The sequence below is a fragment of the Oryza glaberrima genome, chromosome 3 (genome assembly GCF_000147395.1).
Source record: "Oryza glaberrima chromosome 3, OglaRS2, whole genome shotgun sequence".
In the NCBI taxonomy this organism is placed as follows: domain Eukaryota; kingdom Viridiplantae; phylum Streptophyta; class Magnoliopsida; order Poales; family Poaceae; genus Oryza; species Oryza glaberrima.
Window position 1 is genome coordinate 1,761,545 of NC_068328.1, and position 23,297 is coordinate 1,784,841.

General features: G+C 46.8%; 5 protein-coding genes across 5 annotated transcripts; 3 read left to right on the plus strand and 2 right to left on the minus strand.

The window, feature by feature from the left end:
- Positions 1-561: 561 nt before the first annotated feature.
- Positions 562-6,214, minus strand: LOC127768699 (uncharacterized). The gene is made up of 14 exons (XM_052294325.1): positions 6,079-6,214; positions 5,884-5,968; positions 5,458-5,568; positions 4,825-4,922; positions 4,644-4,730; positions 4,412-4,548; positions 4,227-4,299; positions 4,087-4,132; positions 3,906-4,015; positions 3,315-3,422; positions 3,149-3,208; positions 2,736-2,797; positions 1,677-1,989; positions 562-1,384 (listed from the first exon to the last, which is right to left on the minus strand). The coding sequence occupies exons 1-14, from the start codon at positions 6,166-6,168 to the stop codon at positions 1,088-1,090; spliced, it is 1,677 nt and encodes a 558-aa protein (XP_052150285.1). The 5' UTR covers positions 6,169-6,214; the 3' UTR covers positions 562-1,087.
- Positions 6,215-6,350: 136 nt separating this feature from the next.
- Positions 6,351-9,424, plus strand: LOC127765554 (thiol-disulfide oxidoreductase LTO1). Its single transcript, XM_052290473.1, has 7 exons — positions 6,351-6,520; positions 6,594-6,864; positions 7,188-7,444; positions 7,534-7,646; positions 8,032-8,179; positions 8,376-8,513; positions 8,881-9,424. The coding sequence occupies exons 1-7, from the start codon at positions 6,410-6,412 to the stop codon at positions 8,956-8,958; spliced, it is 1,116 nt and encodes a 371-aa protein (XP_052146433.1). The 5' UTR covers positions 6,351-6,409; the 3' UTR covers positions 8,959-9,424.
- Positions 9,425-11,501: 2,077 nt separating this feature from the next.
- LOC127766570 (uncharacterized) lies at positions 11,502-13,367 on the plus strand. Its single transcript, XM_052291649.1, has 3 exons — positions 11,502-12,165; positions 12,519-12,638; positions 13,103-13,367. The coding sequence occupies exons 1-3, from the start codon at positions 11,599-11,601 to the stop codon at positions 13,112-13,114; spliced, it is 699 nt and encodes a 232-aa protein (XP_052147609.1). The 5' UTR covers positions 11,502-11,598; the 3' UTR covers positions 13,115-13,367.
- LOC127766569 (probable signal recognition particle 43 kDa protein, chloroplastic) lies at positions 13,214-15,216 on the minus strand. Its single transcript, XM_052291648.1, has one exon. It carries the CDS (start codon positions 14,995-14,997, stop codon positions 13,831-13,833), a length of 1,167 nt encoding a protein of 388 aa, XP_052147608.1. The 5' UTR covers positions 14,998-15,216; the 3' UTR covers positions 13,214-13,830.
- Positions 15,217-18,372: 3,156 nt separating this feature from the next.
- LOC127766568 (4-coumarate--CoA ligase-like 4) lies at positions 18,373-22,097 on the plus strand. The gene is made up of 5 exons (XM_052291646.1): positions 18,373-19,726; positions 21,089-21,234; positions 21,342-21,409; positions 21,496-21,598; positions 21,738-22,097. The coding sequence occupies exons 1-5, from the start codon at positions 18,499-18,501 to the stop codon at positions 21,849-21,851; spliced, it is 1,659 nt and encodes a 552-aa protein (XP_052147606.1). The 5' UTR covers positions 18,373-18,498; the 3' UTR covers positions 21,852-22,097.
- Positions 22,098-23,297: the final 1,200 nt, after the last annotated feature.

Genomic DNA, 23,297 nt, shown 5'->3' on the forward strand with positions numbered 1-23,297 from the left:
AGCAACGGCGCCGACTACTGTTGGATATGTATTTGGATCTGAAATTTTCTGTTCGACAATACGCTTGAAATTTTTGTAAAAAAATTGTCAAATTGAATCAAACGTTTCAAATTGAAGACAATTCTGTTAAACTTGTTTCAAATTTGTCAAGCTATGCCAAATTTACTACAAATATTTAAAAAGGTCCAAATGAATAAAAAAAAGCTTTGATATAATATGGTTAAATGAGCAAGGGCAAAAATGACAATTTGCTTCTGAGTTAACACCGTTATTGGGCCTTCACGGAATAGGGTCAGCTGTGATCTTCGGTTTTAAAAAACAGGTTCAAACGAGCAAACAAAAAAGTAAGATCAATTTAGTAGTGGGCTTCACAATAGGAGAATCCTCTCACCTGTCCTTCTCACGATTTGTGTCCAAGGCCAACAGGGACAGAGTATGCATGGGCTTCAGTAATTGGGCTTTGCCCCTTTTGCCATCTAATAGTCTCGGCCCATCAAAACAATATAGTACCTTACTGGTCCTCTAAGAAGGAAAAAAAAAACATCATAAGTCAGCAAGAAATCTTTATACCCAAATGGCTAGTTGTATGAAAGGGTATATATAACTCATTGCAAATCAGAAATCCAGTAAATATCTCATGGTTATCAAATCCCATGGCAGTTCGCTATGTTACATGTAATCAAATTACTGATGAAGTATTTTCAACCCAAGTAACCATGGCGACAGTTTCAAACTTTCAGTTCACCTAAGCTCAAAAGTTCAAAGGGCAGTACGACTCAACATTGGTACAGTACGCGGAGACTAACAAGCCAAAGTGAATAATACAAGGTTACAATTATCTGGTAGTACTATCTACGCACTAGACTCAGTTCTACTACAAAAAGACGTCAAGGCAGGCACTTGGGCAATAACATCATTCTCCAGCATCCACGTGAGTTTAGCTGCGGTAAAAGTTCGCCTGCATTGTATGGTGGCCAACTGACCATCCTGGACGCCCAAGCACTTCGATGCGCTGAGCGCGTTGATTATGGAATCATGGAATGGAGAGATCCTGGCTAATTTTTGTTGAGTGACTACGGCTTAGCCATCACGATTTACTGGAAAATAATGTGGACAGTGAAGGACGGCTTCCGTCAGCAAGATCATCTTCACTAGCCTCCATATTGAGCTGATCATACTCAGTGGATACACGTGGTAACTCCTCGCTCATAGTGTCCATGATTACTTGCCCAAGAACAAACCGGACCTCACCAGGGTGCCCATCCTTCAGTAACTTATAATCAATTTCCTGCATCCCTCTTGTCCCTTCATATGAAGTTAAGTCAGTATCAAGGCCCTCAAATATTCTCAACACTCTCTCCCTCTCTCTGCTAGATACAAGCACCTGATAACAAACCCAGTAACAAAATTTTAGTACGCTTTGTATGTATAATGTAAAAATTCATTTAGGAACAAATATGGGGCCAATTAAACAATGGTTCATGCATCGTTAGAACTGTTCCTACTACACAATATTAGAACTCCATTAGGTGGCTCTGAACAATGATTGATCAGTCAATATTTGCATGCTTACTTGCAGAAGAGCCCAAGCAACATTCAATGATTCAACTATGGATTTCATACCAGGAATTAATATGACAATTGGGAGTTGAGACGTATGCTAAAGAAATACTTACCAGTCCTGAAACTTGTGAAGCCTTTGAGTATTTGGCCAGTGATTGTTGGAGAGCATCTATAGATGTCAACATATCAACTGACGACTTGACTAGTGATGCTAAATGTGATGTTTGTTCCATGAGATTCTCCAGTTTGCTCCGAGAAGGCCCTAGTGTTTCTGGAATAAATGGGGCTGGTGCTCCAATGTCTTGATTCAAGAAGTTGACTGCGCCCTCCCATGATCCAAAATACATTAGTGCAGCAAAAGCCCTGATTACCTGGGCATCATGTGGAGAATTTACCAATGCACTGTGAAATGTCAACAGTGCTAACCTGTGGAATAACATGAAATGCCATAGACGTGACTTGCTCAAAATATACAAGAATTGTATTAGACACAAAATGGGAACATTCAACTGCAAATTGACAGTGGTATATAATACTAGTGTAGAAAAAAAAGGTAACACTCTAAAAAAAATGCAATGTGTGTGTCAGTGTGCATAGGTGCGTGCACAAGTGTGTGAGAAATTCCAGGGTGGCATACATAGATAATAAGATAATCCACTTTGTCCTTCGGGCTAGGACTCACACAAGTTATCCAGTATACTACTGGACACTCAAAATTTCACAGAAATCCATGCATATCTTCTAGTGATGAAAACTGGAAAGTCAGAACCGCTAGACTCACAGTGCACATCAGTGTGTCCCTAAGACTGCAAAGAAAGGAATATTAACTTCACTATACATCTCTATCACTCTGGTCAGTGCAAATCTTTAATCAGCTACACTTCTGGTTTTTGAATTTTGATGATTGTAGTCTAGTACTATGCATCTCCTGCAAAGTGTATATGTAGGACCAGCCAATACAAAAAAGAACACTAAGGCCTCGTTCGGTTTAGAGGGGATTGAAGAGTATTGGAGGAGATTGAGGGGGAATAATTCCACACCACAATAGGTGTGGAATAAATCCCCTCCGATCCCTCCTTCACAGGGATTAACCGAACAAAGACTAAATGATTTTCACACCCCTTTATATAATGAAGGTAAATGCGCACAGGCATTCATTTAAAGTTTCTTACCACAAACAGGAGGGGCATGGCCGATCAGCAGAGAGTAATTTATCAAGATTAGCCAGTAGTTTCTGCACATGTGAATGCACATCATTATACAGCATATATAAACACATAACGAGCCCTAGTCTTAAAATTCAAATATTACACTACTAAGTCACTGACTAAAGAAAAGGAAACCAGGAAGACACTACTTACATAGTTACATTAAGGCAACTAACAAGAAGTGACTGTCAAGAGCTGATGAACAGTAACAAAACTATAGAACTATGCAGCCAATACTTCATGTTCATGGATATTGATGCGTAACAACACTAGTTAGCTAACACTAGCCAACACATGTGCGTGGTTTAAATTATTTCACCTTTTATTATGAAGCAAAAAAAAATCATATAGTATGACACATTTCCAGAGTTACTCACCATGAGCATTAAATCTGTGTCATTTGATTTATCCTTCATCTGATCCGACATATATGCTGCCTAAAATGAAAATATCATTACATATGCAAGTAAGATAAAGATGGAAGTGGTCAGTACCACAAGCATGACTCTACTTACGCAATGACATTCGCGTTGCTCAACCTACCTGGAAAGGCAGCAAAAAATCGAGAAGTCCATATTTTCTAAGTAACCTAAGAGAAGAAGCTGCTGCCCCATAAGACAATAAATAATTCAATTCCATCATTAATCTTGCCTACACAGTAATGAGGTCAAAAGCATTAGAAAAAAAAGAAACAATGGTACATTTTGCCATCAGTGCATGCTCTAATTGTCAAAATGCCACAGGGTTTTTGCCCAATTGCTCTTATCTCATTGGATTCAAGTGTGACGCAAAAATGCTAGTTAGAGGCTAAAAATTGTCCAAATTCCCTTCATCTCTATTTTCTTTCTCCTCTCTAGCTTTCATTTTTCATAGGTGATTGCAAGTCACCTATGATTGTGCATAAAGGAAGAGAAATAACTTGTTTTTTTAATATGCTATCAAGAAGCCATTTCGGTCATAGAGACAGTCAAAAACCATTGACTTAACAGTGTACTGGCATTTTGACAACTCTGAAAGAAAAGTAGTGACATTTGAGCAATTACAGAAAAAGTGATGGCAGGTTGACAGATAGTGCAAGCCCTAGTGGCAATTATGCAATAAATACATATAGTTCCATGGTGGGATACAACAAACCTTGTCAATATCTGTTATGGACAAAGAAAGTTCCCGTATTGCAGCAGAAGTTTCACTGGAGAACTCAAAACCAAGGCGAGCAGCAATTCTCAAGCCACGCAAAATCCTGGCTGAAATAAACCAGAATCTAAATTTTCTGTGGATAGATTAAAGAAATGAGGAATATTCTTTGAATACCTACCAGGGTCTTCCTTGAATGAAACACGGGCAGGAATCACTGTAGACACCTGTTATCCACTCAAGGAGTTAGCCAAAGGGGGAAAAAAACAAGGATATTTCTGGATATCTGCATGGATTGAGATGAACCAAGCTAATTGTTACCTTGTTTTTGCTAATATCCCTTACTCCATTCACATAATCATAAATCTTAAAGTTAAATGGATTAAAGAATAAGCTGCCATGAAAGGATTACAACAATGTTAGTAATTACCTCCAGCAATGTTTCAAAAAGAAGTCAACAACATCTGTTAAACATTTCAGGCACAAGATTTTATTCAGAAGATTACCTGTTTATTGTAAAGTCTCTTTTCATAGAATTCTGCCAGAGAAGAATATCCCCCTCATCATAACGTTTAAACTCCTCTGGACATCCTATATTTTTACTTCCTTTCACATGATTTGCATTCGTGCTAAAGCTAGAAACCTGTTAGAACAAAAGAAATCCCAAGAAATAAGCATTTGGCAAAGTTGCTGCAAAGACAATTGTTCATAATGTGGATTTTCCTATGAATAACACACCTCAATTTTTGTGCCATACATATTAACCTGGCATATTGGAAAGCGTTTGCCAATAATTATACATCGTTGGAAAACCATTTTCTTAATCTGAAAAAAAAGCAACGTCTGTCAACTTAGCTTTTTTTTTTCTTTTGCTTTTATCCAGAAAATGAACACTTATGACAAATTAATGCACCAAAACCTGCTGGAGGCTTGCGGTAGTAATCACATCAAAATCTTTAGGTGCCCTTTTCAGTAGCAAATCTCTGACGCATCCCCCAACAAGATAAGCTGCAAACCCTGCAGTACAACTTTAATAGAGTAAGCATACATAAACACATCCCTATTCATATTTAAAAGTGAGAACACCACAAAATGTTCCATAAGTGTACTCTTCCGACAAGTTCAAGCAGCATATTCATGCTTCCCAAAGGATCCATAGTTAACATGAAGGAAGCTGAGAAATTGAGTTCCAAAACCATCTCACGTTACAATTTTGAACTATTGCTTGCCTTCACCTCAAACATGTTTCCGATTAGTGGGGATGCTTTAATGGATGGGCATGGCATCTGCACTATGGCACATTAAGATAGAAGTTCATGCATTGCCGGGACAAGTGTAATAAGATTACCTTCTTTTTTTTGCCTTTGGATAATATTACAATAGCTCACTTGGTGTAATGCAACAAAAAGGAAACAACCACTAATATATTGCATAATTTCATTCGTAGTAATACATGTTTTACCGTACAGGAGCAAACGGTGGCATGAGTATGGAATATCAATGCACAAAAACTCAGAAATATAAATAAGTGTTCAAGAGATTTATTACCCACCTTTTCGTTTTAGCATGTGTAGGACAGTCCAGGCATGGCGAGGTATATCCCCTCTAGTAATACCAACAACCCTCGAGTCAAAATATCTCCATGAAGAAGAATCAACAAATCCTGCACAAACACAAATCCTATTTTTAGGTTTCCCACTGTGTAACCAGTAGTTAGCTAAGGTCTGCCTGCATTATTCCACTAAAAGCAGAGATTTGATCAAAATACTAAACAAGTAAACAACTATGCAGTTCCCGTGTACCAACAAAGAAAGTACGCCATTTCCAGCTAAACGTAAACAAGCCACCGTGCAGCACAATCAATAGCATTTGCTCATTTGCTGAAAGGGCGAATTGCACATATGTGATTTACTGATCTACACGTGTGAGCATCAACCATCTGCTCTCCGGGGGCCATCACGAGTGATCAAAACATCACCTGGTCTTCTATTAGAAGAGGAACCGCCGTTGCGTGGGCCCATGTCGCCGCCGCCGCCTTCCTTCTTCGAGCTGTACGCCAGCGTCTGGAAGCAACAGAACGAAGCACAGTAAGACGAGAGGGATTCCAGCCCAAGCGCGTCGCCCGCAAGGCGCTCGACGAAATGCCCCGGTGGCAGGACCGCGAGAGACTAACCTGCAGACCGGAGGCCGCGGAGCGGAGGCGGTGGAGGAGGCGGCGAGCAGGCGGGGGCGATGGGTCAGCGCGCCGCCGTGGCGTCGTCATCACTCGCCCGCGGCCGCCGGCTAGGTGAGTGCGAGCAGGTTGCGCCTCCGGGCCGGTAGGTTAGACGTGTGCTACTGGGCTGGACGCAGAGCCGCATCTGGGACGTCGGCTCATGGGCCCAGAGAGTCAAGGCTGCGCGCATATCTTATGCACATGGAATAAGTTCATTTTATATCCTTCACCTTGACGCGAGGAAAGCCTCCGAGCTCGAGGCGACATCTCACCTCCTCGGCCGCCGGCCATGGCGACAATCTCCGCGACTCTCTCCATCTCCTTCCTCCCTTCATCAATTCGCTTCGCCGTCGCCACCACCTCCACCTGCACTACCTCCTCCTCCTCCTGGCGTATCAAGGTAAACTCCCCCCAACCCAACCGCTGCTTGCAAGAGCCTCCTCGGCGGCTCTGACTCTCCGTGGTTTGTGTAGCGACCCGCGCGGTTCAGATGCTGCGCGGAGCCCTCTTCACCGGAGCAGGAGAACCCCTCGACTCCGGCCCCGCCACCAGTGAAGCCTCCTGCGTCGCCGTCGTCCCTGTGGGGCATTTCCACGAGCACCTGGTCTGCGGGTGTCGCCGGGCTGGGGTTTCTGGAGACCGCCTACCTCAGTTATATCAAGCTCACGGGCTCCGAGGCGTTCTGCCCGGTTAGCGGCGGGGGCTGCGGCGACGTGCTCCAAAGCGACTACTCTGTCGTCTTCGGTAATCTCTTAGCGCTTTTGCCGATTACTTCCTGCTAAATGTCCGTTGAAACTGTGGAAATTCTGAATAACTATACTTTCTCCAATGTAAGGATCGAAGTGTGTACTGAAAGCCAAGTATAAGTACCAATTTCATCTGAAATAGTGGCTGATGATAGTGTTTCTCAGATATTCATTATTATATGGCTAATTATCTATCCTTCTATTGATATATCTATGATGGTGTTTTGACTAAACTTGATGTTTCCCGTTTGTTACCTTGATGAAAGCAAACTGGTGATGTGCTCTGTAGTTTTAACAGTTGGTCTCTCTCTAATTTGACAGGGATTCCTCTTCCACTACTTGGTCTGGTGGCATATGGTTTGGTTTTAACGCTCTCTCTTCAAGAAAATGGGAAGAAGTTCCTCCCTGGAATTGATGATCTGGATATTCGTTTAACATTACTTCTGATCTCTACTTCAATGGCCACTGCAAGTTCTTATTTCCTATATATTCTAAACACTAGATTTATTGGGACGTCTTGTTCATACTGCTTGTTGTCTGCATTTCTCTCCTTCACTTTATTTTCCATCAGAGTTAAGGTGAGCGCTTAGTTTCCCTTTATTTTTCATTGAGACATTTAGTAATTAAGTAACCTACTCAACTACTAATGTTTATTGTATTAATGCAGGACCTCGGTTTGGAACGTGTCCAGAAGTTTGTTGGTCTTCAATTATCAGTAGCAATTATTGTTGCTCTTGCTCTGACAAATTCCTACAGTTCAGCTACAACACAGTTAAACGGGTGAGGCTCTTGAAAATTTGTGGTGCCAAATGTATTTGTTTCTCTGAAATTGGTTAGGTCTTAAGCGTCAAATAATGAAATGCCTGACTAAGTATATGGCATCCTCATTTATTACATTTCGACTATGTGTTTTCTGTTAAACCTTTTTATTTTTTTTCTTTTATTATGGCATTTTGTTTCATATTCCATCATAAATTCTTGTTTGGAGCAGCTGTTTTGGTCTTGACAATTAAAACGCATGTTAAGAAAAACACTGCTCTTTCTATTACAATATTTTGTTGTGGGATTTCCCTGATTAATACCATATGAACTTTTATCTTACATATTGCATTGTCTTCATCACCAAAAGTGAGTGACTTTCAGTTTTCTTTTTCTATATATGCAGCACAGATGATTTTGTTTTAGAACGATATGATACAGAGATAACAACCGAATCAACCCCATTTGCTATTGCACTTGCAAAACATTTGCACTCTGTTGGCGCTAAGATGTATGGAGCATTCTGGTGTTCTCATTGTAACGAACAAAAACAGGTACAACACAAGCTCTTTAATCCACTGTACAGAATAACGGATGATTTTCTGTAGCTTCTTACATGCTCTACTCTAATGCTTCTGTAAATATGCTGATGCTATGATTTTTTATTTCGTTTTTTTATTTGTGTGCACAACTAAATCTCCAAACTGGAAGTAGAAAAGTTTTTACTTACCTTATCATGTGGTCATGCAGATTTTTGGTCGAGAAGCTACAAAAATTCTGGACTATGTTGAATGTTTTCCTAATGGAGCTGGCAAGGGAAAGAAAATGGCTCCTGAATGTGCAGCTGCTGGTATAGAAGGTTTTCCGACATGGATTATCAACGGCAAGGTACTTACCATATCTTTGATGTTTGTAAGCAAGCTCAAGATTGTGATGGCATTGTTTTATTGAGCCTATTATCCAGAAATATAATGCCATTGTATTTCTTCTTGCCGTACTGAAAATCTATATACTCCCCTATACTTTGATTAGAAGCACTTCTAGCATCCTGAACTCTGAAATTGCAGACCAACCCTTCTGAACTTTATAATACTGTTCAGATACTGGCACATTGCAAACTTTAGATGGCACGCTAAACTTTAGGTACTGTTCATGCAATCGACAGTTGCGTTGCTGTATCTTCATGGTCTCCTAAGACTGCTGACTGCTTATCAGCATTCGCTCTTTCTTGACAAATTGATTGACCTTCATGCAGGTTTTGGGTGGCGACCAGGAACTTCCAGTCCTTGCTGAAGAATCTGGTTTCACTGTTGAGGGAACCGAGCAATCATAAGGTCAGACACGAGAGCAAGTTTCATTCAATTGAAGGCGAGTGTTTTATGGTTTTAGTGAAGAACTCAGGTTGTGAAGGCTGACTACAACAATTCCACATGATATAACGTCACACCGAGGGAAGGTTTTCGTTCCACGGTTGCATAGCCTACCTAATACAGCCCCTAACCACTGTAATAATCAGTAAAAGCTGCTCTTCTCTCATACGGAGATTGGGAGATGATAGAAGAAGCCCAAATGAGAGGTGTTGTATAATCATCTTGTAGTATGTAGGTTGTGATGTAAAATGTAAAAGGGCGCATTGCTTCTCTTCCTAGGTACATAATGTAATGTATAATACCTTGCAATGTGATATTTGTACAGAAAAGTGTATTGTTCAGTCTTTTACCCTCGGATAAAGGCAGTTAATGAGTAGCCAGTTGACGAGAATCTAAAGAAGTGTTTATTTTGATGGAGTAATTTGAATTTAGCGCTGAAGATTTTAAGAGATGCTATAGCTGTCAGAACCGATAAGCAGTTTTGAAAGAAGCTGATGAATCTAACTAGGAAGAAGTTGTGCTTGTTAGAAGCTCGTCAAAGAGAACCGAGTGTGTGAAAGAACCGAATGAAGCAGAATGCTGCGTCCTAAATTAGATGGCTCCCATCGGTTGCCCATTCTGCCTAATAAGCTAATGGCTTTGTCGGTGATATGGGCCCGGAGGTATCAGGTTTAGAGGGAGGAGGCTGCCCCCCAATGAACATCTCGCACAGATGCGCGAAGATGGCTAGCGTCATCATGGCGTTGGGTGCGAGATGCAAGGCATGGATTTCATAGCAATCCAAAACCTCATGGAAGAATCCGGAGAATGGCAGAATCAACCCCGCCATAGCGAAGGACAAGAGGTGCACGGATAGCTCCAGATACCGCGGTCGCGACCGCGACTCCCCCGCCCTCACGACGGCGCCTTCCGGCATGATCTTGCGGGAGAGGATAAGGTGCCTATCCGCCGTAATGCGTGATGCCGGGAGCACTGTGTCGCCAGCATCTTGAGCCATGATGGCCGGCGGAGAAGCGGCAGAGGGCTTGGCGCGCGGAATAGTGTGAAGTGGCGAGAATGTTAGAGCTTAAGGAGCGAGAAGACGAGTGGGCGGATGGCGAAAGGAAGGAGGCAAAGTCCCTGCCTCCGTATCCTTTTATCTTCGCCTCACCCGCGCTCACCTCCTCGTTTCACGCCCCCACGATTGCCCCCACGATTCTCGCGCCCGCGGTTGTCTCTTCGTTTCCCGCGTCCACTCATCACGTCGCCCATGGAATCCGCGCCCCGCCTTTAGTGCGCCTATCAGCGGCACACTCGGAGTAAGGCGCGCAACGGTCATGGGCACATCCTGAGCGAACCGTCACCACTACCGCCGCAGGAGTAGCGGGCGAGGGAATCGAGGCGTGGTCTGACCGACCCCCTGATTTTCGCGCCTTAAGCATCCTCATCATTAGCGTGGTCAGTGGCGGCCAAACCACTGCCGTGGTTGGCACGCCAACCTGGCCACTCGGTAATATTTCCTTGGATTCCCTGCCAGGCCCACAACCCCAGCTTGAGAAGTCGTGAGGCACCACGTCAGACCGACCTCAGGAGGCCAATGTCTGATATGGTGCCAGGGCTACTGTCGGAGATATGGGCCCGGGGGTATGCGAAGTGAGGGGAAGTTACCTTCCCATCCAGGCGCGTGGCTCTACAGCCTGGCCCACTCCCGCACCTCGCGAAGTCACGGAAGCGGCCGCGGGGGGGGGGGGGGGGGGGGGGGACTTCCGAGCGAACGAGCACTTTGGTCTCGCAACCCCAAGCACTTGTGTTCTACACTCAATCAATCAAGCACAGGAGTAGGGTATTACGCTTCTTAACGGCCCGAACCTGTATAAACCCCTTTTGTCTCATCGTCTTTAGGGGGATTGAACCCCCTCAAGATCACACAGCTTCGCTCACCGAATCCTCGAATCTCACCCGCTGCCCCCGGCCGAACTCACAAAGGGGGGCCTCACGGTTCCCTGGTGGAAGAGTTCATTCCCCAACAGGCTTATTAGACGAAAAAATTAATTTATAAGTAAAACTTTTATAGATTTGTTCGTAGCGACTTAAAAGCCAACATTAACAAAAAAAAATTACGTTAAAAGCATCTCAAAATCAACTTCAAAATCAAGTTCAAAAATTTAAATTTTGGCTTATTCTTTAGCTGTTTAGGCCAAACGATGGGGCTTGATGTCGTTTAAATTTTTTCTTGCAATGTTTGACCATTTGTTTTATTTAAAAAATTAGTGTAAATATAAAAAATATAAGTCATGCTTAAATTTTTGATAACAAAACAAGTAACAAACAAAATAAATGATAATTTTATATTTTTTAAATAAGATAAATAGTTAAACGTAACGAACCAAAACTATGATGAGTTTTTTTTTTAACGTAGGGAGTAATGTTTCCGTATCAATATGTCACAACGCATTACACGTGTCAATAAATCGGTGGTCCGATGCATCTATAGGTGGAAGGGTTACGTTTAAGACGAATCCAGAAGCATCCGCGCCGCGACGCGAACCCCATCGCAGCCAGTTCACACATCTGTCTCGTCTCCTCGTCGCGCCGCGCCGCGCCGCCCCGCTCCGCCCGCCGCAATGCCGAAGAATATGGGAGTCAACACCAAGGCGGAGGCGGCGCGCGAGCGACGAAGCGCCGCCGAGGCGGATCGCCGCGACCGCGACGCTCGCGCCAAGGAGGAGGCCTACTGGCAGGCAGCCGATGGCCCCAAGTCGCGCTCCGCGCGCCGCCGCGAGGAGGACGCCGAGAAGCGCGCCGAGGCGGCCGCACGCCGCGCGGAGAACCGCCGCCTCGCCGAGCTCGAGCAGCAGCAGCTCGCCGCCGCCGCGCGGCGCCCCGACCGCAAGGCCGCACGCGTCGGCGGCCCCGTCGTCCCCAAGGTCACCGAGGCCGAGCTGCTGCGACGCCGGGAGGAGGAGCGGATCCGCCTCGAGCGTGAGGCTGAGGCCGCCAAGAAGCGACAGGCCCGCACCGCCGAAGAGGAGGAGTACGAGCGCGTCGTGCTCGTCGCCAACACCAACAGAGACGACTCCATCATCGAGGCGCGGTCAGTGGAGGACGCCATCGTCAAGATGTCCATCGCTGCCGAGCCTGCGCTCCCACCGGATCGCCACCCCGAGCGCCGCCTCAAGGTCTCGTACAAGGTATGGCACTAACCTATCTGTGTGTTTTTTTTCTTTCCATGGCAACTGTAAAATCCTCCTTGTATTTGTAGTACTCGGGGAGAAATTAATACTGACTATAGTAAATATTCTTAGAATCATTTAGATGTGACTGCAATTATTGCTGGATTCGTGGTTCATAGGCAGCAGTTGATGTACATAAACACAGTTTTACAAAGGCTGAAATTCTGTCCTAGTTTTAGTTGGTGCTATAGCGAGTTTGAGACCAATTGGCAATCACTGGCTTGATCTAACCAACTGGATTTCTTAGTGTGTTCTATCTAGTACCCTTTTTTTTTGTGCTCTTCTGATCAGCATATCCTATCTTAATGCAGGCTTTTGAAGAAGCAGAGCTAGCCAAACTCAAGGAGGAAAAGCCTGGGCTGACTCTGCATCAGTACAAAGATATGATATGGAAGTTGTGGAAGAAATCTCCAGACAACCCTCTCAATCAGGTTCAACCTTAAATTCAACCTTACTTCGTTAGATCATATTAAGCACCTTGTTCTTAAGATAAACTGAAGGTCTTAAAACCTGTTTTGCGATGATCTAAGAAGCACCCCAAAACTACTAAGTTTGTAGTGAAATGATTGTGAGTTAATGATCACCTCAGTTTGCATGAAGGTGATGTATGTAGTGCTAAGTGATGTGGAAGGTGCTAAGGAGCCTCTTGAATTTTGCCATCCTAATCATATGAACTGATAAAGAATTCAACATTCATCATTGGATGTACCTCTATGGCCTTCCTTTTCAAATATCGCAAATGCCTATTGATTCCTTGAAGGCTTATAGCTTTATGTGACATTGAAATTCACTTCACTTCCAGAGCTGAGAAAATTATAACGCAGCTCTAAGGGAATTCCATCAGTTGTGCTCTTAGCGCACTTGACTGTCTATAACATCAACCTTAATTTTGCAGGCTGCTGATTGATTTCATGATTACCTTACCACATTGGAGCCAACAACCTGGCATCTTTCTTTTGGTTCTTTATGAACACAAGGCCACCTGTAAAGTATTACTTTTAGAGTCAAATCTCCTTTTGTTTCTGCATCATTGGTGCAATTTAGCAAATGTGAGATCTGTACACCGGAAGAGTACAATGTGACATGCTAAGAGTGTTTTTTGATAAAGATATTTGATCTATTATTTATTCATTGAAGGAATAAACATATACTTTTATGTATGCTAAGAGCTGTTCCTTTCTATTATCCTGATATTTGGAGCCATCAGACTGCTAGATATGTTCATGTGGTCGTGCAAGGTATTGGCACTCTGTCAGACTGCAATATTGTGCCTGAATCTTATGCATCCTGTTGTGCAGTCTAGCTAGAGTCGTTGGCTTCAGCATGTCTTCCAATTGGATCGGCTGCCTTGATACGAGGCAAGCATTTCTTCTTCTAATCTTGAGAGAGTACTGAATTTTGCCATCCTAATCATACTTAACTGATGAAGGATCCATATGCATCACCATTTTCTGAAACTCTTCACATTCTCAAATTGCAATCTGAGGCTAAAGTTCTGCTCAACTCAAAAATTATCAAAGCGCTAATGATACATTTTGCAGCAGCACAAACATTTTATCCCGTTCTGTTAAACACAGCAAAACCAGGAAGAATCGAACACCCTCCGTCGACGGCGACACGCTGTCACCCGGCGACCGGCGGCGGCGGCGGAGCATCACCGCCAGCAGCCACCCCAGATTGCCGCTGCTCGAACTCCTGGAGGAGTTCGGCGTCGACGTTCTCCGCGGGCTCCCACGTCGCCTCCTCGATGTCCACCCACTTGACAAGGTACTCCCATTTCCCCTCCCCTTCCGCCGCCTCCCTCTTGTCGACGACGGCCTCCGCGACGGCGTACTCCAGCCCGGCGTCGAAGTCCTTCACCAGGTCCTCCGCCACCCACGCCGCCCTCACCCACTCCCTGTCGCCGCCGTCGCGCCACTCCACCAAGTACTCCCGCCACTTGCCCTCGCCGCGGCCGTCCACCACCTTCTCCACTTCGCCCCACTCGTACACGGCCTTCTCCAGCTCCTTCGCCGCCGCCTCCAGCGCCAGCCGCCGCTCGAACGTCGCCGGGTTGCCCTTGGGCGTCTTCGCGAGCACGTCCTGGACCAGCTCCAGCGGCGTCCGGCCCTGCCCGTCGGGGGCCTCCGGCTCGGCGCCCAGCTCCAGCAGCGCGCGCACGGCCGCCGGGCGCCCGTACCCGACCGCGATGTGCAGCGGCGTGAGCCCGCCGCCGGCGCGCTCGGGTCGCCCCACGTCGGCCCCGGCCTCGGCGAGCGCGCGCACGCACTCCTCGGATCCAAGCCCCGCGGCGAAGTGCATCGCCGTGCGCCCCTGCGCGTCCTCCGCGTCGGGGTCACGCCGCAGCGTCTCGTCCGCGAGCAGCGCCGTGATCTCCGCCGCGTCCGCCTTCTTGGCGGCCGTCCACCACGGCGTCTCGTACTCCGCCACCACGTCCGCCGCTATGGCCTCCGCCGGGATCCACGAAGGCTCGTGCCCGTCCTTCCACTCGACGAGGTACTCCGTGGCGGTGACCGTGGTGGCCGAGCCGTCCTCCGCGAACACGGGATTCTTGATGGTGCGGCTGGACACAATACGGTCCACCTCGCCGTAAGCCTCATCGTCGTCGCCTCCCTTGCTCGCTGGGTTTCTTGGGTTGGTCTGGTCCTGGAACACCGCCGCGGCGGTGAGCCGGCGGTGGGGGAGACGAAGCCGGAAAGGGACGGTGATGGAGAGGGCTGGAGTTCTCTGAGCATTGGGGTTGGGGGGTTTGAGGCGGGAAAGGGATGGGTGTCGTAGGACAGCCTCCATTGGAGTGGGAGGAGCTTGTGGCGCGAGTGGCAGTGGAGTGGAGGGAAGAGGATGATGGGTTTGGATTCGGGAGGGAGAAGAGGATAAGGTGATGGGTCTCTTGGATTGTGTGCGATCTGAGCCACTCGTTTTGTGGCATGGACGGTACAGATGGAGTAGTGCTATTCACATCCGCCAAACGGTCGATGATGCCCATTTCCCACCGGAGATCGGGGTTCGGGTCCCCGTTGCCGCGCGCGGAAACTAGCTACTGTAGCATTTAGATTTGCAGCTATACCGAGAGCCAACTACTTAAAAAAAAAAAATGACAATTGAATTAGGATGTGACACATCCTCTATATTTAAATTCGATATTATAGTACTATGGTTTTTTTTTTAAACGGAAGTGAGTACATATTAACAATTAGATGATTAAATTTGCATAAATATGTTAACATGTACAATCAAAAGTGTACTCCTTATTGGCAGTTGTGCGTTTGGTTTTATGCATGCTAGCTCATCTTTCTTAACCCAAATTTCCTCTCTCCGTTTCTTGCTAGACCAGATCACAACACCCTGTTTTAGTTTAAAATCGATTGACAACATAAACAAAAACTAGAAGTTAAGCTTGTGCAGCTAGGCGGTGCTTGATTTATGGCAGAGCAAAATCTATGGTGGGTCACGTCCAGAAACACAAAGAAGAAGCTCCATCCATGCATCGACTGGACTTGATTCCGGTCAAGAGGAGATCGATCTGGCGGCGAAGGCGCTGGTTCGCATGACGAGCTGGATCCGCCTAGTCCGATTTGTAGCTCTCTCCCTCTCTTGAAGGGGAAGTTTTCCGATGCTGACCAGCATGCCGGCAAGAAACCAAACATGCCGGATTTGACACAGAGGCCGTCAAGCAAGTTATGTGGCAGTGTGGCACAGGGGGAGCTAGAGTTTTGCCGTGGGGACTGAGCGAAAAAAAGGGCAACCAACGTGATGGCAATAATTTAGCAAGCATCGGCAAAAGAGATTGAGAGGAGTGAGATAAATGGGGATTGTTGGAACGACATGTGCTGATCTTGATCTTGACGGTGTTTGTTGGCACTGCCTCGTAGACCTGCTTTTTCATCTCCAGGCAATGAGTAGACCTCGTCTAAAAATCTCCCTCCTCTTTCTCTAATTGGGTAGTTAGATCCACACATTTTCTTCTTAAGAGCAAGTTTAATAGTTTTTTTTTAGGGACATGCAGGGAGCTCCTACAATTTCACTATAGAAGAAGAGAGTTGATATAAGAAAAATCAGACCCAAAAATTTTACAACAGCACGGTTAATTTTAGAAAAACCGGCGAAAACCCGGCATTGACAAACTGAACGCAAATAAGAATAGTCCAACAAGAGAAGAAACTCCTAAAATGAAGCCTTCAAGAAGGTAACGCCAACAGGACGGCGACAACGTCCGATTCTAACGAATCTAAGGTTTTCACTCGGAGAATTCCCTTGAAGTAGAGTTGAAACAAGGGCTTCAAAAGCAACGCCTTCAAGAAGGTGAATGGCACCCGAGGGCGTCGCCGTTGCTAGCACCGGAGCAGAGCAAGGTTTTCACCTCGGAGACCCTGTCAACCAAAGCATCCACAACGGAAGCTCCCAAATGCCACTTGCACACCGAAAGGTACCTGCAATATTCACACCACCTGCACGACGACCGGACTCCACACCACCCGACCCCGACTGTGGATGCGCTAGATTTGGACCTAGGAGCCCGATCCGGCCGTCCTCCTTGCACCACCATCGCCAGCCAACGCCACAAGGTAGCATCGGGCAATGGAGGCCGTCTGCACAATCCTTTCACCGCCGGACGCCGCGCCGTCGTCGGATCCACGAACAAACGCCACCGCCACCATTGTCCCCGTCGCCATGGGCTATTACCGCCTGGAGAAGCGCGCCCCTACCATCGCTGAAACGCCACACCGTTGCCGGATCCGTGGAACTCTACCACCGCCGTCGCAATCCTTGCCACCGACGCCGTTCCTGTCCCCGCTAGATCTGGGCGAAGCGGCGCTGATCTGGCGGTTTTTCGCCACCGCCTTCCTAGGTGACTCCCTAGGTCACCCAAGCACGTGAGAGATGAGGGGCCCCGCGGCGAGGCGGAAGAGGGAGGTGAGGGAGAAGGGGCGGCCGGGGCGTCGCCTCCCGTGCCGCCCCTGGGGGAGGACGATGTGAGAGGAGGAGGGCTTCTGTGTCTGTGTCTATGGTGCGTCACAAGTTTTTCAGCAAGTTTAATAGTAGAGCTCACTAATAGCTATTAGCATATTTTAAAGCCAACATAAATAATATATTAGCTATAAGATTGGTTTCAATTTTCCCTCCTCTCCCTTTTTCTCACTCATATATTTAATGTATTTGTATTTGAGCACGTGTTAAATTAGCTCTTACATGAGAGTTAACACATTTTACTTTTGTCACATCTTTCCTTCACATAAGCTCACTATTATCCTTGCTCCAAAATACCGTGTGTTCTATACTACGTACGCCTAACAACCTTGTGAGGCCACTTCTTTTCTCTATGGCGGCATCTGAATCTATGTGGATGCTAGGGCACGAGGCTAGAGCCATGCACCCTAAATGTCCTAAGGAAAAAAAATAATATCTCCAACCACCTTTGGTGAATAGCCTCATTGTATCTTCGTCGGTCGTGGCAATGCCGGGAGTCTAGCCACCGGTGCGTATGGATCAAGATCCTCTGCAGTCAATTACACCGTATCTTTATCACTGATATGTAGCCCGATAATCTCTAGGTTCACATGTCAGTAAAAAAAAGCACGGGGCAGTTACTGGAGAGGATCTCAATCCGGTGCGTATACACTCAGTATGGTAGCCGCCCCCATCACTCCACCGGTCCGCCCCCACCCTGCTTTTCCGAAAACGATTCGGCAGAACGGAAAGCGGGAAAGGCAGAAACACACGGCAGACGGCACCCACCACCCAAACTCGTTTTGGCAGTGAAGCATCGGTCCCCGGAGCAGCCGCGCCACTGTTACTAACCATTTGTAGTTGATGGCACATGTGTCGCCGTCGTGTCGGCCCCATTCTCCGGGCGAGATGCTGCGAGCAAAATGGTCATCCCCCTTCCTCCGCAGCTGCACAACCCTGTCAAAACTCAAAACGCTCTAGCGCTTCTCGAAGCCGCCGAGATTCAGGCCGCATGGTGACCGTTCTTCTCTCCTACAGGTGGTTCAAGCGCACGGGTGGGCCCACACGTCGGTGACCGATTCACACGTTAGTCTGACTGACCGCACAGTCTGCGTTCGATTTCGCACATGCCCGCACCGCACTATCCCCACGTGACGACGACGATACGGGCGATTCCACCTGCCGCAGGCACGGCTACTAGTACTACTCTACTAGCCTACTACCACACAGCAGCCAGGAACCAGCCACACATTCCACAGCCGCGACGCGACACCGGAAACAAACGCAGGTAGCAACTGCAAGGGGCGGTTGGCTGGAGCTCGGTGATCTGTGGGTCTGATCGCGATGGGACGCTCACCGGAGATGGAGGTGGACGCGCGCAGCGGCTACTGCGCCGCCACCCGCACGTTCCGGAGCAGGCGCGCCGACGTGCCGCTGCCCGCCGACCCGGAGGTCGACGTGGTCAGCTTCCTCGCCTCGCGCCGCCACTCGGGCGTCGTGGCCCTCGTCGACGCCGCGACTGGGCGCCGGATCACCTTCACCGAGCTCTGGCGCGCCGTGGCCGGGGCGGCATCCGCCCTCGCCGCGCACCCCGTCTCCCTCCGCAAGGGCCACGTCGCGCTCATCCTCTCCCCTAACTCCGTCCACTTCCCCGTCGCCGCCCTCGCCGCCATGTCGCTTGGCGCCGTCCTCACCACCGCCAACCCGCTCAATACCCCCGCCGAGATCGCCAAGCAGGTCGCCGACGCCCGCCCCGTCCTCGCCTTCACCACCCGCGAGCTCCTCCCCAAGCTCCCGCGTGCCCACGACCTCCGCGTCGTCCTCCTGGAATCCGCCCGCCTCCCCGGCGACAGCTCCGACCCGCGGATCGTCGCCACCATCGAGGAGATCTCCGCCACGACGCCCGACCCGGCGCGCCGCAAGGACCGCGTCACGCAGGACGATCCGGCCACCCTGCTCTACTCCTCGGGGACGACGGGGCCAAGCAAGGGCGTCGTCGCCACGCACCGGAGCCTCATCTCCATGGTCCAGATCATCATGACGCGATTCCGCCTCGAGGGCTCGGACAAGACGGAGACATTCCTCTGCACGGTGCCCATGTTCCACGTCTACGGCCTCGTCGCCTTCGCCACGGGGCTGCTCGGTTGCGGCGCCACGGTGGTCGTGCTCTCCAAGTACGAGCTCCCGGAGATGCTGCGCTCGATCAACGCCTACGGGGTGACCTACCTTCCGCTCGTGCCGCCTATCCTGGTCGCCATGGTGGCGCACCCGAAGCCGCTCCCGCTCGGGCAGATGCGCAAGGTGCTATCCGGCGGCGCGCCGCTGGGCAAGGAGCTGATCGAAGGGTTCAGGGAGAAGTATCCGCAGGTGGAGATCCTGCAGGGGTACGGGCTGACAGAGAGCACCGCCATCGGCGCGTCCACGGACTCCGCCGAGGAGAGCCGCCGGTACGGGACGGCCGGGCTTCTGTCTCCCAATACCGAGGCTAAGATTGTCGACCCAGATTCCGGCGAGGCGCTGCCGGTAAACCGCACCGGCGAGCTCTGGATCCGTGGACCGTACGTCATGAAAGGTTTGATGAACATTGTTTACATTTCATTTAGACTTGGCAGCATTTTTATTCCATTAGCGAGTTGCACGCTAGAAATTGTCTGTTTGTGGATCACTAATATAAACGCACTAAACAAATTAAAGTTATAACCCCGTCATTTGGACATAAACATATAAATTGAGCTATAACCGTGTTCTGAACTGTCATGAGCTTGCTGCCTGAACAAAGTTATAACCGCGTCATTTGGACGTAAACATATAAATTGAGACCCCTGCGTCATTTTTTTTTGACTAAGGCCACATGGTAGGTGCCAGTTCGTAGGACTTTGTTTAATTTACTATATCGATCGGGCGGTAGCTTTCCATGAGAATAAAGTTAGTGTTGGGAAAAGAATCGAAATACATAATGCATATGTATAGATTATACATTGTTTACATCTGATTATCTGTAGGCTTCCATGTGCATTGTGCAGTCAAACTATTATAATGTTGAGTGATCTTTTAGGTGAGATCTTTCGCGGGTGCTCTCTACCAGAACCATCGACTGAATGAATTGCCCCTGACATTAATTCCTGTTTGCATGCATATGCTGTTCGAGGCATTTGCCTTTGATTTAATCGTGAAGAGGAAATCAATTGTGAACACAGAATTATGATTTATATATTTTAGTGCGGCAAGTAACTTCACCTTTTTCTAGTACTAAGGATCATTGGCAAGTAGATTGGTTCAGTGAGTGGCAGAATTATGTTCATTATGTGGAACATCAGGTTCTTGTTCAATGCCATGAATATCTTGCTATGTTGTGGCATTATAGTACACTTTGAAATGAGTCGTGCATTCAGTTTTCCACACCTCAACATATTTTAGTGTATCTCCATTCTTTCCTTTACTTTTTTTTTAAAAAATATTAAGGTAAAGGATTTGCCTGTTATATTAACAAAGCATGTGTTCACTTGCAAGCATATTTATTCAGAATGAGTTTCATGGAATCAGCTAGTACTACGTGATAAAGTTATGCAATGGCAGAGCTTACATTTTACTTGCTTAAGAAACAAGAGGTGTTTCAGGCAGTTATACACAAGAGATTTGCTCCGGTCCAACAAAAAGTACCTCGAGATACCGGCACCTCACGGTATCAAATCATTTCCGATCGTTGGATCTAACAATGCCCCATGCTGCCAGCTAGATCCAACGATCGGAAACGATTTGGTACCGTAAGGTACACGTACCGGTACCTCGAGGTACTTTTGGTTGGACCAGAGTAAAAATCTCTATACACATGAGATACCCTTAGCCAGCTAAAGCTTGCAGTCAAAATTGGTGCTTTATATTTTCCTGCTATAGAAAAAAATAATGGGTGTAACTCAAAGTTGGTTCTCCTCAGGCTACTTCAAGAACGCAGAGGCAACACAGTCAACGCTGACACCAGATGGATGGCTAAAGACCGGTGATCTCTGCTACATAGATGAGGATGGATATCTCTTCGTAGTGGACCGCCTCAAGGAGTTGATCAAATACAAAGGTTACCAGGTAAAAATCACTAGGTGATATGTCTGATATGTTAGGTTTCCTGAAAGACTTTTAGGCTACGCATTTTCTTATATCTGTAACTCTGAATATAATTTGTGTATCACTAGGTGCCTCCGGCAGAACTGGAAGCTCTTTTGTTGACACACCCAGAGGTTACGGATGTTGCCGTTATACCGTAAGCTTCATATAGATGCCAGTTATCACTTCTATAGAAATAATTATGCTAGGTTCTCAATGGGTTGGTGTTTGGTTCTGTTGCAGGTTTCCTGATAGGGAGGTCGGCCAGTTCCCGATGGCCTATATAGTGAGGAAGAAAGGAAGCAACTTGTCAGAGCGCGAGGTGATGGAGTTTGTGGCAAAACAGGTTAGCGTGATTCGATCGTCAGATCCAAAATAGAAGTTGAAATGAAACATCATGTTCAGTGTTCAGTGTTCACTGTTGATTCAGATTTGGCTTACCAATCCCGCAATTTCTCTGAACTTCTGTTATATAATATACGCAGGTTGCGCCTTACAAGAAGGTTAGAAAGGTGGCGTTTGTGACGGACATTCCCAAGAATGCATCCGGGAAGATACTGAGGAAGGATCTTATTAAGCTTGCCACATCCAAACTATGAAATGCCAATCAATTATCTACTACTCCACAATATATTAAGCTTGTCAAGAATGCATTCGGCAAGATATTGAATACGTTTTGGAATTGGCATAGACACTTTAGTTGTTGTGTACCCTCTTTCTCAATATGGTGGGTATTTGTAAATGAAGATATCATCAGTCATGTGCATTTCTTCTATACATGATCTGGTAGAGTTACACTGTATCCATTCTTGTATAATCAAATAAAAAATAATTTCCGAGTTCGAGCCTTCGATGTACACTCATGTCTGCCCATCGCAGAAAGAAAAAAAGAGGAAAAACAGAGATACTCATATCTGTCCAAAATCCTGTTTTGGGTCTGATCAGTTCGGTGATCACCAGCTTTCTTTGCCTTGATGGGCCTCCAGCCTGTAATGGCGTATCAGGACGACCTTGTTTTTGGACAGTTTCAGGCAGACCTTAGTTTTTTTTTCTCAATAACGAAATAGAACATCCCGATCTTTACTCAGAAGAGTTACAGCCAAGACAGACCTTAGTTAGGGCAGCGATTCTAAGGTTTGAGCAATTTTGTTTGCCTATACAGAACACAACTTGTTACAGTTGTTTGAGGTGGATTGATCTACTTGTTCTAATTTGGAGGCGTTCACACAATTATTGAGTTTTTAATTGCCAACAACTCGACCGTTAGTCTACTAATGACCTATATATTCACTTGAAAATGGTACGGATGATGGTAGGTGGTCGACACAGCCGCCTGCATTTGATTTGTCCGTGAGAAATGCCAAACGGGAAAATAAGAAAGAAAAAGCATCAGACCTGAGCTAAGGAGTACATTGAATATTAGCCGGCCCTGACCGATGCTTTGCTGCTCCAATCACGCAAATTCTATGGCCCAAACATTCTTCGCACTACAATAGGATGATGGGCTGAGCATATATCTCACGCATGTCTGCTTCTGCTTTTGAGCCTTTTTTCTGTTCCCATTCTCCGACCAAGATAAAAGGTGAAATCGATTGGGACGGATCTCTTCTAGAGAGGCGGTTAAAGTGGCCTCTAGGATGTCGACGCAGAGCAACCTTTGGAACAGTGAGGAAAATGACTTGATAAAGGCGTTAAAGCAGGGGAGAGGCATTATAGGATTCGGTGACAGGGACAAACAAGACCACAATTCGAATTGTTCATCAGTCAGCCCATTAAGATCTCGTCGGATCAAGGAGATGGAATAAAGGATCAAACTCGGTACATGTGTGCATAAAAGGTACAAATAATGTTCTGTGCAACGAGCCAGAGAAGGCGTAACATTTTATTTGACAGTTGATAGGAGTATATTTCAATGCTAGTAGACGGAGCAGAACGTATACACACACACACCTGACAGCTCGATACAAAGATGTATCGCACGTATATAGTACTACTACGCCGTGGCCGGAGTTCATGCCTTTTGCCATGTGCAGCTCGCTGCCCGA